General features: G+C 43.6%; 2 protein-coding genes across 2 annotated transcripts; both read left to right on the top strand.

Annotated features, from left to right (window-relative positions):
• Nucleotides 1-1,820: 1,820 nt before the first annotated feature.
• On the top strand, nt 1,821-6,352 carry LOC136426560 (steroid 17-alpha-hydroxylase/17,20 lyase-like). Its single transcript, XM_066415228.1, has 8 exons — nt 1,821-2,048; nt 2,483-2,686; nt 3,204-3,470; nt 3,848-3,934; nt 4,376-4,585; nt 4,924-5,093; nt 5,470-5,573; nt 6,096-6,352. Exons 1-8 carry the CDS (start codon nt 1,821-1,823, stop codon nt 6,350-6,352), a joined length of 1,527 nt encoding a protein of 508 aa, XP_066271325.1.
• A 3,354-nt stretch (nt 6,353-9,706) lies between these two features.
• Nucleotides 9,707-14,242, top strand: LOC136426549 (steroid 17-alpha-hydroxylase/17,20 lyase-like). The gene is made up of 8 exons (XM_066415217.1): nt 9,707-9,850; nt 10,332-10,535; nt 11,224-11,490; nt 11,840-11,926; nt 12,222-12,431; nt 12,830-12,999; nt 13,523-13,626; nt 13,958-14,242. Exons 1-8 carry the CDS (start codon nt 9,707-9,709, stop codon nt 14,206-14,208), a joined length of 1,437 nt encoding a protein of 478 aa, XP_066271314.1. The 3' UTR covers nt 14,209-14,242.
• The last annotated feature ends 1,057 nt before the right edge of the window (nt 14,243-15,299 follow it).

The raw sequence follows: 15,299 nt of genomic DNA, 5'->3' as shown, positions 1-15,299 counted from the left end.
CAAAATTTGTATGTTTCAGTCTTTTAATTGGTGTAAGGAGATATCTTTGTGGTTTGGTTTCACATGCTCCGAGTGGACTCTTCCAGGCTGGGAGTAGGTCAAAGTTGACGATTGTTTTCGTCTGTCAGCTGTTACGAGAGAACGAGCTGGTCAACTGTCTATTTTCTTTGCATGATTCTAAAGTAGACAGATGTGGCTTTCTGGTGCATAAGAATTTTTGGGGCTTGCAATTAAGGTGAATCCTTTTCTGAGCCCTTGTTTTAGTGCTTTAAAGCATTACTGCATGGGCAAGCCTATCTCTTGTATCTGCCCTACAGCTGGCTGATAGCCAATTTGTCCCTGGCAGCTGCAGTACATGTAACTGACGCCTCATGACCCCTCATGACCCCTCATGACCAACTTTGCCCCCAATCTACCCGTATCAATATCCCCGTCGCAACCAGAACGCATAGTAAAGCATACAATTGAACACATTTTTACACTTTTCTCGTTAATTATGCAAAACACTTCGCCCAAAATCTAATCATCTTGAGATTTGCCACATACACACCGACACACCAACTACGACAACAAACCATCCAGGCGTTCTCGACTTATTCTGTTCACTAACAGACACACAGACAAGCACCGTCGCATAACCTTCTCGACGAAACCATTCGTCGCGAAGGTAATGATGTGTTACAAGACCGCAATTGATTTTTTACCACAAACTCAGGACAGCCTGAAGAATCACTTTGCTGTCATGCGTCTGCCATACGACGTTTGTAACACGACCTTTTAACACAATTCTGAGCAGCTGTACGTCCCCATCAGTACCAGGGTGGAGGAGCTCATCCCCATCATGAATCGTCGGGCGGGGTTCCGTAGCGACACAGATCTCATCATGTTTGAAGAGGTAACAAAAACATCACTACTCTGTTTCAAAGTATTTCCCCATAGCAAAAGCTTCTTTTCCCATGTTGATTTCAATGCGGCAGATCTGCAAGGAGGAGGTAGAATTACACCTGAATTCAAATCAAAATTGTAAAGGATTGGAACAATTGCCCTAGATCAAAGATATAGCAATACGTACCCAAATTTAGAATAGCGTTGACCGGACAAAGGTCAAAGATTGAACATATCATTGGCGAAACAATACATTGCTTTCTTGGCGGGTCTTTCAAATCAACTTTGAGCTTAACTTATTGCAGACTTATACTGGTGACAGCCTGAATTGAGGTGTTATTCATATGTACAGCACTTTGCAAACAAGACCATAGCATGTCCAGGTCAAAAGATACAGAAAACGGAAGTTCTGCTACAGTACCAAGGTCACATACCAGGGGGCCCAAAATTGACGTTAACCTTTGTCTTCCTAACACCTACCCACATAACAAATATCATCATAATCCATCAAGAGCATTGACTACAAAAATCCGGAAACAAAAACAGAAAGACAGACCAAAAACGATATCTTTATTTTTCACGGAGATAATTTTTCAATTCATAATTTCTTTTAACTTGCTGGAAATTCCACATAATCTATCCTGGCATTTACCTCTTCAACCAGGGAAGGTCACTCTCAAGATCTGTTCGTGACTGAGTGAGGTTTCCAACGTCATTCTCCTTTGATCGGCCATGAGACTCAGATACGCGAATATCTGCGTCGTTATAAATACAGCTGAGCCGTGCTATAGTCATAGTTAACGGCTGGCTCCGTTAAACTACAACTACAACTACAACTACATCCACGTAGTAGAGACACTGCTACGAGTGTTGTATACTGTAGCTATATCATCGTAACTCTCTCGACACCACTGAGTCGGCAACGTGAGCTGAAGATGAGTCTGCTCCAGCTGTACTCCACCGTGGGTGTGTCCGATGTTGTGTGGCTGGTTGCACTGTTCGTGTTGCTGTACGGCCTGGTGTACGCGGGAGAGAGGCGGGGCTTGGTTCTACCGCCCGGCCCCACACCGCTGCCGCTCATCGGGAACCTGCTCAACCTGATGGGGGCGGATCCGCACATCAGGATGACTCAGATGGCAAGGAAGTTTGGCGACGTGTATCAGGTAATGCTGGTACCTTATTTTACCGTTTCCATTATGTACCACACCCTTCATTATGTATCTGACGTTTGCTTTTAATAGCCGTTTGACTCATTCAATCTTGCAAGCTGCAAAGATGGAGATCTTCGAAGCAGTTTTCATGCTTCCGTAATATGATAATCACAACATTGTAAGAGGAGTGGATATCATATGAGATATACAATAACTGCCGTGAATAAAAAGAAAGTGTCCTTGGTCTAAGGTCTCATGATCCACAGCACGCAAAAAAAATCATGCCGCCAATCAAATGTACAAAGGCTACTGGATTAGCATTGCGTTGGTCTGCTGTCATTTGAAGAGAATTAACGACATACACGTACTTTTTGAAGCACCAATGCAAAGCCGAGAGCTACCATTCATGTTAAAGAATTCTCTCAAATATTTGTGTTTATCTTCAGGTGTGGATTGGCATGGAGAAAGTCGTCGTCATCAACGACATTGACCTTGCCAAGGAGGCCCTGGTGAAGAACGGTGACGACTTTGCCGGCCGCGCCCCCCTCCCCACCACCAACCTGCTGTCCAACAGCGGCATGGGCATCGCCTTCGCAGACTACGGCAGGGGCTGGAGGATACACAAGAAGCTCACACACAGCTCTTTAAAGGTAAAATTGAAGGAATGTACAAAACAGACATCTCAGATCATGCAAAAGGGCGCGATCATCATCATTATCCACTGGTTTCTGCAACTGCAGTCATGGAAACGTATTTCTTCATCTTCCTCCACTGCTTCTTGCATCTTTTAAGGTCCCTAGCTCCTGGAGTTTCAAGGGTGCGATATATACCAGTATACCAAGCAGTAAAATCCCATGCATATAAATTATATCATGTTTAATTCGATCATGTACCAGTTGAGCCAGCTTAGCGCCTGTCTATGTCCATCAGGTTCAATGAAAAACATAACGAAGAACGTCTTCATATCTGTAATTCATGGTCCTCGTCACTAGAAAATCACTAACAGTCCATTTGTACTGTTCATTACTTTTCTATTGAAGAGAAGGCTTGGTTCTTATATTAAGTCTTTGGTTTGACTTTTTCCATCGATCTAACCATCATTGCCAACAACTACGTGTTTGATTTACCAAGGCTAACCTCCCTTTTCTGCCACGTCTCTCTGATTAGATGTTTGGGAACGGAATGCAGCAGCTCGAGAGCAGGGTATCGGAGGAGGCTGATTGGCTGTGCTCGCACCTCGCCGCCTCTGCCGGCCGCCCCCTGGACCCGTACATGGGCTTGAATGTCGTCATAGGGAACATCATCAGTCGGCTCTGCCTGGGGAAGCGGTACGACCCCGAAGACCCCGAGTTCAAGACCATCGTGCACTACAACGAAGGCCTCGTAGATACCGTCGGCAAGGACGGCCTCATTGACGTGTTCCCTGTGCTAGCTGTAAGTATCTGCACCATTGCTCTATGCCAATAATGTATCTGCCATAGAGGTAGGATTGGAATGTAATGCTCATTGGGCGCTACGCAAATGTTATCATCTTTAGCTTTACTACTTTGGGATCTACCACAGGGCAACGTGTATTATGCACTGCTCCCATGATACCAATGATACCTGTCAAAGCCGTTGATCTTTAAACGGGTTTGATTGGTGCAGGGCCAAGAGACCATGGCCACCTCTAGGCATTAAACTAAATCATGTGTACTCGGGAGGGAGACACTTTTTAGTTAGAGGGCGTTTTATTGTCTGGATTTCTTTCGAAATTCACCACAACAATTGTTTTCAGTCCCTAATGGTGTGCTTTTCTATGTTCTTTTCAGAAACTTCCAAACGCCACCGTAAGGAAAATGAAGGAGTGTCTTGGCATGAGGAATAAAGTGCTGTCTAAGAATATCGAGGAACATCGGGTAGGTCAAGATTTCTTTTAACATTGAAAGAATCTCTTCTGGTCAATAGTTCATGTCAGGATAAGCATCTGTTTTTGGTGTATGACGCGAAGGGAATACTGGTGTCATGTATCCTTAAGGTTACTTGACCAATGGAGCAGTGGGTCATTGACATTGAAGATGGCCGTAATAACAGTTGACGCATCATAATCATAACCATAATCGTAATCGATCGGTGAGTTCAAAAAGCTTAAGGTGTGCATGTGACTGCGATAATTTTAGGACTTGGCAGAACAGTGCTAGTTCAAAGACAGAGAACTGTCACCAAAGATCGTCAACAATGCCAAATGCCTTTATAATCGGTAGACATGTAGCGTGGAGCCAGCAGGATTCAGAATGCATGCAAAACATAATTTTCATATGTGACAGTGTTCTAAATCTTGACGTCATTGCCGTTGCCAGGCGACCTACAAGGACGGGAAGATCCGAGACTTGATTGACACCCTGCTGAAGGCGCAGGCTGAGGCGGTGATGGCGAGCGGACACAGGGCACTGCGGCACCTGAGCGACGACCACATCCTCATCACCGTCAACGACGTCTTCGGGGGAGGCATGGAGACCGCCACAACCACCTTGAGATGGATCCTGCTGTTCCTTGTGCACTATCCCGAGGTAAAAAAAAAAAAAAAAACATTTGTTTTGGGTGGGGGTGGTATCCTGCTGTTCCTTGTGCACTACCCTGAGATGAGTAGAATTAAAGCGCCAATGCAACGCCTTATCAAACTATCAATATCAATTCAAAGCAGATGCAGAAAGGCAAACAGCGACGTTTTGCAAGGACTCCTACTGTTTTCGATAAGTGTGGTGGGTTCTTTAACGTGCTCAAGATGTGACTCTCCCCAAACGCGGAGCCTCCGTCTTTAAATTCTAAGTCAACTTTACCACAAGACCATGTTGCCACCTCTCATCAGAGTTCTCACGTGCTGCGAATCTGTTTTTCCCCTGGGCAGGTTCAGGGCCGGATCCAGAGGGAGATGCACCAGGTCCTGTGCGCGAACGACCCGGTGCGTCTGTGTGACCGGGAGCGCCTGCCGTACCTGGAGGCCACCATCAGAGAGGTGCTCCGGATGAGACCCGTGGCGCCGCTAGCCATTCCGCACAAAACGATCAGGGACACATCGTAAGTAGATTTACTCTCTTCAAAAGTTTGGTTAGGTTTTTGAAACCAATGAAAACAAATTTGGGGACTCAATCTACTCTTGCTGAAGACGTCGAATTCGCTCTGATGGCAGTTGGCATGCATCGTATTCTTACGTTCCTAACAAACTTTGTATCTTATTACTTCTACTAAGACTTGGCTTTATCAATTTCAAAGTTCATTTGACAACTTGACAAGAGCACTGACACTCGGTGACAGAGGAAAGTCTGTCAATACGCCAGATCTATAATAATTATAATATAGAGTATTTACCGCATAATTTTGATAAGACACTAATATAGTTTGCATTTAGAAAAGTAACTGTCTGTCTTTAACAACTTGTAATTTACTTTTACAGAGTCGGAGACTTCGATGTGCCCCAGGGAACCCGTGTGATGTTTAACCTGTGGGCGATTCACCATGACGAGAGGCACTGGACAGATCCGGCAAAGTTCAACCCAGGTGAGCAAAATGCTAGTTTCCTCCTGAAGACCAATAGATAAGATGTGTGAGTGATAAGAGAGAGCCGGCAGCTTAACGATTAACTCATCTTCTGATTCAATCTGCTATCTATAGAGTGTCACGATTTCAAATGTAATTGACGTGAAACAGCCTACAACGTATGGAGCCCTTGCAAAACCTAAGCACAAGTTCATCCACCGAGTTGCAGTCATAAGATGTTCGAAAGAGCAAACAGACTGTCTGATGCAATGACACTGGAAATCTACATTAACCTCCCTGAAGTTTGACTGTTGCAATTTTATGTGCTAGTTATGGTTGTCACATTTCCAGATATATTTTTCGAAAATGATATACAACAACATAGATACACTGCATAAAATACAATTGATATGTCTAAAAATGTGCTGAACAAAAGTCAAAGGTGTTTGAAACATTAAACTGATTGCTCTTTACAATGACACTTTGGCATTCATGATGACCCTTTGGCGCTGACCAGTCCTTCCAATGTTTTGCTCTCTGTAGACCGTTTCCTTGACACGAAGACGGGCCAGCTCCTCCGCGGCGGCAGCTTCCTGCCGTTCCTGGCCGGCTGCCGCGGCTGTCTGGGGGAGTCCATGGCCAAGGCCGAGCTGTTCCTCTTCACGGCGCGGATCCTCAGGGACTTCCGGCTGGAGCTGCCTGCCGGGGCTTCCCCGCCCAGTCTGCAGGGGCGCTACGGGGTCGTCATGGCTCCGGACAGATACAGCATCTGCTTCAGACCGAGAGAAGAACAGATGTAGATAGACGTTAAACTATATATGTCCATGTACAGTGTAATACTATTCTGCCCTCTGTCTTAAGGCTGTTGCTAGTTGGACGTTTGTTTTGTTGGGGCCGAACCAACGAATATTGTATGGTATTAGTTTGAGCCGATTGAGGCATGGTAATGTTGATTCTCATATATAGCTGGTGTGCTATGGAAAAGATGAGGCAGTGGTCAATAATTTTTTGCATTACATGTACGTTGATAACCACAATGTCTTTGGATGACAGTCAGATTACTCGAGTGTATATATACCATTACAGTGATGAGTCACTATGATAGTAATTATTGATCTCTATTCATTTGTAATTTATTAATCTACCATATTCATTGTGTTGACAAATATCTATTATCCAACACATATTGTCGACGTCGTCTCTATCAAATGTCTGCTTTTGTCATTCCTTTCCAAAACGTGTCAAGATTGACACTCCTCTTTGACCAGTGCTCAATCTAGTGGAAGACTTCCAAGAGTACTGACTTAGTATTCTACCTTGTGCCATGGGTCCAGTACACACAAAAACGCAATTACTCGAATGTATATACATCTATATTGATGAGTCATTATGAGCTATTGATCTCTATTCATTTGTAATTTATTAATCTACTATATCATTGTGTTGACAAATGTTTATTGACCAATACATATTGTCGTCTCTATGAATTGTCTTTCTCCTTTGTCATTCCTTGCCTACAGGTTGACACTCCTCATTGACCAGTGCTCAATCTAGTGGCAGACTTCCAAGAGTACTAACTTAGTATTCCACCTCGTGCCATGAGTCCAGTACACACACAAACGCTATTAGGTGTAGCTAGCTCTGAATGCAAGCAATGACATATGTCGCCAGGGTCAGAGGAGAATGTTAGAAACCCACACCTGTAACATCAGTAAGGAGGGAACACATGTACGTCACAGCCAGTAGAAATACCAGGTGCATACCTGCTACAGTTCTGGTTATTTGACCTCGATGGGGTGACGTCACACGTCCTGCTATGACACAACTTTACAAATGTCAGGCGACTCAAATCGCATATAATATACATGGAATTTTCATTAATTATTGTTATCTGACAGGTCAATGGACCGAACAACACGCCAGCTGTCAATATCTGTGCCGACACTCTCGGACGTACGATCGCTGCAATATGTTTCTCTTTGAATCCGGCACTTATCATACAGCAGAAGATTGACATTTATTACAAACCGTCAAACAACCTTGAAGATAAATTACTTACTAAGTTAAGTGTCAGGGCTGGCTATATCGAGATCGGCGCTTGTTCAGATAGTCTTTATAAGGCTTCGATGAATGCTTGCAAACATGCACTCTACTCTATTAGCCACAGAAACTCATGAGACGACAAATCTTACGCGGCAAGCAGTCGCCAGAGCTATGAGGATAGAAAGCTTTATCCTCGTGATTAAAGAGCAGCAACAACAAAGGAGAGCACACTCTTTACACGTATATGTGATCGCTCTCCCATGTCGCTAGTAGTGATACCTTAGAGATAGTTTGCAATCGGGGTAATGTAACGGCGTAGCTCTTAAGGGGCCTTCTGTGCACAGATCAAAGTCTATTCCTGGGTGGATGTCATCCGTAAAGATATGGCCTTGAATGCGCTACTCACAAATCAAAGCATTGAAAGAAGGTAGACGATACTTACATGACATGTATCAATGGCGTTGAATTCTGTACCAGCAGTGGTATCAAAAGCAGATTATGATCTGTGTATTACGTAGAACACGAGTACGGTGCTATCATGTTATGAATAGTGAAGACTTGATACCGGCATTTGTCCGGCAGTAGAGCTTTACATGTGGTCCCACTCCTTGTGACCCGTCTTACTTCTACCTTTAGCCAGGTAAGCAGCCTCCAATATTCTCTACACGTAATATATATTATAACGTTTTGACGTCTAATAGTATATTCATACATCATCACCATCATTTATACATGGGCGGAGAAACAGCGATGTACTTACGACTGAATCGTTGATGACCAGATAAAGTAGAGAAACTAGATAAAATGTACGTCACTGAATGACGATAGTCTCGGTGAAATCATGACGTAGTCCGACGTCATTGCTGACGTTGCTAGTCTGGCAAAAAATGGTACTGGAATGTACGAACCTTCTGTCGGTCATCCTTGCTGGCAGCTGACGTCTGGGACAGGGCCAAAATGTCCTCCCAACGTGTGTGGTTTTTATCTATCTCGCTACACAAGCCTACACAAGGTCTTACAAAGCGCATCAAGCAACTGGGGAAGATTAAGGTTTCTAAAAGTTGACGTCCACTGAATTTTATCAGAGAACTTCATTAAAATTTCCTTTTCGTATGTTGTTATATTTTTGTTAGTAAATGTATGTTCTTGGATATGCTTGTCATTTTGTGTTTATTTTGTGTTTTGTAGAGTCAACATATGTTTTGTAATTATTGCGCCACCAATCTATCCCTGATCCTTTACAAATTGTTTTATAGACCTTATCCAGTTATTTTGTCTAATGTTTTATTTAATTGTCTAACCTTCATTGACGTAACGTCCTAACTGAAATACATGTCTCTTCTTACTGTTCCATTCTACAGCCTACAGGTCATGACGACCCAGACGTCTCAGTTTATTGAAAGATTATTTAGTCTTGATGATCCCCAATGACATCATCCGACACATCATCAGAGTATAGTATTACGTTGTTGCTTTCGGTCTGACGTTTGGTCTGTTTCATATGTTCACAAGGACAGTCCTCTTACGACATCAGTGGAACATTTTGACAGAGACCTTCCTCGCAAGATGGATCATTATTTCTTTATTGAAGAAAATCTGCTTTATTCCAGGGATTTTTCTGTCTACCAGCTGCCAAGAATAAGCATGACGTATATGAAACTTCTACTCAACCTCCCCTTTCCAGACATGTCTGTAACTACACAACGAACAGGTAGCTTCTCTATACAGACAGAATATGATGACGTGCAGGACTGTAATCCAACCTCCATTTCCAGACATGTCTGCGAACCTACAAGAAACCGAATTATGTCTACAATATTATAGACAGTAACAATAACCTGTAACATGTCTACAACCTCGTAGCTACGTGATCACTCAGGAAGAGTTGCAGACACAACTGGCTATAAAACTACGAGTATTTCTCCACAGAAGTTAAACCTGCAGCTGGATCTGCAGAAGTAGCATCATCAACTTCGAACTTCTTTCTCCAAACTTGCCTCTACCGAAATCCTACACCATCAAACATGCTGCTTGTACAGTCGGCACTATCTAATATTCAGTCTGCAGAGATCTGCCTGTTGGGAGCTTTAGTGTTCTTGCTATGTTGGCTAATGTTTGCTGAGAAGAAGCGGCCACACTTCGCGCCCCCCGGCCCTCGTCCCCTGCCGCTCATCGGGAACCTACTGGACATGGTCGGCGCCGACCCCCACATACGCCTGACTGAGATGGCGCAGACATTCGGCACGGTGTTTCAGGTAGGTTTCAAATGGACATGTCGTTCTTTGATATGAATTTTATACGTAAAACCAGATGGTGACCAAGGCGGTAAGGAGAATGGGTGCCTTTCAGGATTGTTTACGAACTTGCTATCATTACAATGTAAACGCTATTTCGTAATTTTGTGAAAGATGGGCATTAAATATATAACCTTTGATACGTTCATCAGATATCAAATTTCACCTTTTTTCACTTATCACATGAAAAAAACATGTAACGTCAAATGATATTACGTAATGACATTTTCCTACATTCCATCCTGGACATCCCGTTATCAGCAATTAGCATCAACCTATCTTGTCCAAGATCTAATCATCATCACCACGTACGTTGGTTTTTAAGGAGGTTTATAACTATTTAATCCTCCTTGGTAAGATGTTCTTTATAATTGTGTATTGACTAACTCCTCCAAAATAAATCAGCTTTATAATATACGTCATGTCCATGTATTTTCTATAGGTGAGGTTTGGACAAGAACCGGTCGTCGTCATCAACGACATTGACCTTGCCAAGGAGGCCCTGGTGAAGAACGGTGACGACTTTGCCGGCCGCGCCCCCCTCCCCACCACCGACCTGCTGTCCAACAGCGGCATGGGCATCGCCTTCGCAGACTACGGCCGGGGTTGGAGGATACACAAGAAACTCACTCACAACTCACTAAAGGTTAGTTACAGACTAAGCTCACACACAACTCACTAAAGGTTAGTTACAGACTACGGCAGGGGCTGGAGGATACACAAGAAACTCACTCACAACTCACTAAAGGTTAGTTACAGACTACGGCCGGAGGATACGCAAGAAGCTAACGCACAACTCTTTAAAGGTTCGCTCAGCCTCCACCCGAATAGTACTCCTTTAGAAGGCACGAAGGCAGTTGAAAGTAGTCACCGAGGTTGAATGTCACGAATTGTTAGCCTAGTTTTACCTTTCCAGGTTGGCGTATTTCTCTTATAAAGCAGTCATTCTATTTGACCATTGAAATCAGCTCACCCATCAAAAGACTCAGATAGAGCAAGGAGGTTATATAACCTCCTTGGATAGAGGCTTGGTCTGGCTAGTTGTTCGCTTCGGTGTTCCCCATTCACACACCCGATTCTGTGTGTACAGTTTTCCTTATAGTATTAAGAAGTTGACAATGTTGACGCTTCACACAGATACCAATTGTATCTCAGCTGTTGATATTGAAAAATTACGACGAGGCATAATCCTAGCAAGAGCAGTGGTGGTTGACCTATCAGCATTCACGAAAATATCTTGTTTGCAACGCATGGTAGTATCATTGTTGATAAAGAATTTCAGCTAGAGTAACACATAGTGATCAAAGTGTACGTATGTCTTTTCCCCGCCTCAGATGTTCGGGCAAGGAATGCTCCAACTGGAGGATAAGATAACCAGGGAGGCCGACTGGCTGTGCGGGTATCTGAAAGATTCCTCGGGAGCTCCCCTCGACCCGTATCTGCCCCTGAACACGGTCGTCGGTAACGTCATCAGCTCCATCTGCCTCGGGAAGCGGTTCGAACCGGAAGATGACGAGTTTCAGACGATCCTCGGGTACAACGAGGGGCTGGTGGACACGGTGGGGAAGGACGCGCTCATCGACGTGTTCCCGTGCCTGGCGGTGAGTTGTGCTTTCACAGCGCCCTCTTACGGCTTGAGGCAAACTGTAGCGAGCTCCACTACTCATTTTGCACTCTTGTAGCTATAGTATATTCGTCGAGTGATCATGATATTGTCAGGTTAACACAAGCTGTCAGCAATTTCTGTTTGGAAAGGCCTACAAGTGCTTGAACATATTTTCATTGAATAGTGGAATGGACAAAGGTTTAAACAAAAATACGAGGGTAGTCCTTGGTATCCCACTGTCATTGCCTGTTGTAGAATAGCTGCAAATTGATTGCTAAACTGTAGCTACTGTATGAATTAGTTTAACTTTTGATGACTCACTTTCGACCCTTATGTTTCTACAGAAGCTTCCCAACTCTACTGTGAGGAAGATGAAAGAATGTCTGAAGACCAGAGACAATGTGCTCAACAATAACATTGAGGAACACAGGGTAAATATCCTCTGAATATTCTTTATAATTTAGGTCTTCCTTTTTGATATCGTTTAGAATTCTAACTACATCTGATCAGTAAAATATTCAGAAATTTATATGCTTAATGTTAAACTACAGACTATACATAGGCGAGCTTTTAAAGGTTTTAGGGATATATATTTCTATAGCCAATCAATGATCAGATTGTAGCAATCACTGGATGATTAGTGTACTGATTGTTCATATACTGTGTGGCTATCCTAGTCTAAGTTTATTTTCTTTCATGAGTCGTTTCCTATTGTGTTTCCTTTAGATCTCATTCAAAGACGGTGTACCCCGTGACCTGGTGGACGCCCTGCTGAAGGCCCAGGCCGAGGCGGCTGCTGAGGGCGGCCGGAGGGCGCAGCGGTACCTGAGCGACGAGCACGTCCTCACCACGGTAAACGACGTGTTCGGCGGGGGCATGGAGACGTCCACCACCACCCTGCGGTGGATCCTGGCGTTCCTCCTGCATCATCCAGAGGTGTGTATATTATGTATGTTTTTGCTTGTATGGGAACACACACGTGGTGTGTTGATGCCTGTTCTGTTTCCAGAATTTGTGGGCACAAGCTGAGAATGAAATTGATCGATTTGAGCCGTCGCATATCAGACAGGTCGAATTCCTGTTGACGATGAGCATGGTGTAACCTTAAACATGCTCAAGTTGTATCTAGCAACTAATTGCAACTAGTTGACTAGAACTAGGTCTTGTTATTAGTACAATAATGTTGCACTTTACTTTTTGCATTTAATTAAATAATTAATCGACAATACTGCCATCAATATAAGCTCATCTGTGAAGCTTTTAAAGACGCTAATCTTGTCACAGTCGAGAGTCACGGTATTGCAATCACTCATCAACTTCATCTTCTCCTCCAGGTCCAGAGCCGAATCCAGGAAGAGATGAAAACTGTCCTGTGCGCGAACGACCCGGTGCGTCTGTGTGACCGGGAGCGCCTGCCGTACCTGGAGGCCACCATCAGAGAAGTGCTCCGGATGAGACCCGTGGCGCCGCTCGCCATCCCGCACAAAACCATCAGGGACACATCGTAAGTACTTGTCTACATCTCTCTGATTCTCTCTCTCTCTCTCTGATTCTCTCTCTCTGTCTCTGTCTGTCTCTCTCTCTATATATATATCAATAGGTTACTTGAGCAAAAACACAAGGTGTACGACAGTGGCAGGCTGAATTTATATGTGAGGACATTACAACGCGTTAACATCGTATCATGGATCCATCTTTGATATAATCATATCTTTTATCACCACGAAGCTTTGAAAGTCGTTAAGATCGAAGCTATCATCGGACTTAATTCAAGTTTTAGCATAGTCTCCGTTGCCATTGTCTTAGATGACGCTCTGTCTTCTGAAGACAGTTTTCTGTTAGCTGCAAACATTAATGAAAACTGCAGTAACAGGAAAACAGTTCGCACCTATCAGAAAATGGCACAATAAAAAAAGCTACTTGAGAATGGATTTTGTTCTCGTTCAAAACTAGCATCATTGATGACCAGTTTCTTCGTCCTTTTGCTTTCCGCTAAAACGTATTTTCTATAATATCTTTTTATCCAGGGTTGGAGACTTCGATGTGCCCCAGGGAACCCGCGTGATGTTTAACCTGTGGGCGATTCACCATGACGAGAGGCACTGGACAGATCCGGCAAAGTTCAACCCAGGTAAATAAAACTCATGTTTGTGATGTATTAAAATTGACCAAGTGAAGCGCAGCAGTTGGCAAAAGAAGTACAGATCAATGCCTCAGACTGTGCCAGGGTTAGTCGTGTTATGGCGTAAAATGCATTGGCCTCCTAGCTTCTTTTCCAAGTTGAAATCGTGCGGTTTCTCTTTACCAATAACAGATTTGGGTCAAAATATCCATTCCAAAGTTTCTCCTAGCTGAAAAAACAAACTTCCGGTTCATTCAATAATAAAAGCTTTACAGCAGTGTTCATCAAAATCTGTATTCATCTTGTCCTCATGACTCATGTATTCGGTCTTTCCCCTCAGCGCGTTTCCTGGACGCTGAGACGGGCCAGCTCCTCCGCGGCGGTAGCTTCCTGCCGTTCCTGGCCGGCTGCCGCGGCTGTCTGGGGGAGTCCATGGCCAAGGCCGAGCTGTTCCTCTTCACGGCGCGGATCCTCAGGGACTTCCGGCTGGAGCTGCCTTCCGGGGTTTCCCCGCCCAGTCTACAGGGGCGCTATGGGGTCGTCATGGCTCCGGATAGATACAGCATGTGCTTCAAACCAAGAAACGCCTGATGTGTCTTTGTGCCTGGCTCTACCCTATGTATTATCAAATTCATAAAACCAATGTCATTTATTCACAAGCTGTCGAACTTTGACCGACAGCATTACCCTCTTCAGGATGGAGGACCCACTGCCCCAGTCACGTGACCTCACGGACACGTGACTATATGGCAATGGGTCAAAGGTGCCTGGGAGTCTGTGTCGCCTCCCGTCTCGTTTGTGTTGGGGTTGTAAATGTCACGTTTACTGACATGGAGTCTAGATACTAATTTTTTAAAGCAAGCCATAACGATTTACAAAATTACCATTGCAGTATAGTACTTAAACTAGAAACGTAATTGTTAGGAGTTAAATATATTTGCCGGTAGTATCTATATTCTACATCTTTGTTAACAGTTAAGTACACAAAGTATGTCAACGTCAGAATGAGGAACAAACAAGAATTCGTGCTACAATGTTACAATGCATAGTTTGAGTTTGGCGGACTATGAATGCATTAACTTATTCATCTATATCCTTATCATAGCTATGTACACTTCTGAAAATTCTACTATTTATTAATTTATTCATTTCAAGCACGGTATCGAAGAACAGTAATTTATTTGATCATATGCCACCGTCATCTGCTGGCAGATTACTCAGTTTATGCAAACAACATGAGAAGTATTTACCATTTCTACGCACCTATCAAAACACAACTTTACCAGTCTTCAAAACTTAATTTATGATACATAATCTTACTTGGATGAGAGCATTTGCGTCTCACCTATTCATTGACAGAAACATTTGAAACCGAGACAACTGCAACCAGCCAATACCTCTCTATACTCAGTATGCATTTTCCGTCAGCCAATTTAAAGTTGCCAACCATTGCAAAACTATTACTATACTGCTTGAATCTACAGACTATGGGTAATGAAATAAAAATGATGTCTTATATACTACTTTGTGTTACACTTTATTTTATTTGGATACTTTGGATACTTCATTTAGCAGTCATTTCATGGGCTACTCACCATTTATTTTCCAAGCGTTGGAAAAAAAATACTCTTCTTACTGTGAAGGTAGGTGTGGGAGTCAAAACAACAGAAACACTGTGGCAA

The sequence above is a fragment of the Branchiostoma lanceolatum genome, chromosome 1, assembly GCF_035083965.1.
Source record: "Branchiostoma lanceolatum isolate klBraLanc5 chromosome 1, klBraLanc5.hap2, whole genome shotgun sequence".
In the NCBI taxonomy this organism is placed as follows: domain Eukaryota; kingdom Metazoa; phylum Chordata; class Leptocardii; order Amphioxiformes; family Branchiostomatidae; genus Branchiostoma; species Branchiostoma lanceolatum.
Note: the sequence above shows the minus strand (reverse complement) of the source record. Positions and strands in the feature narration are given on the sequence as shown.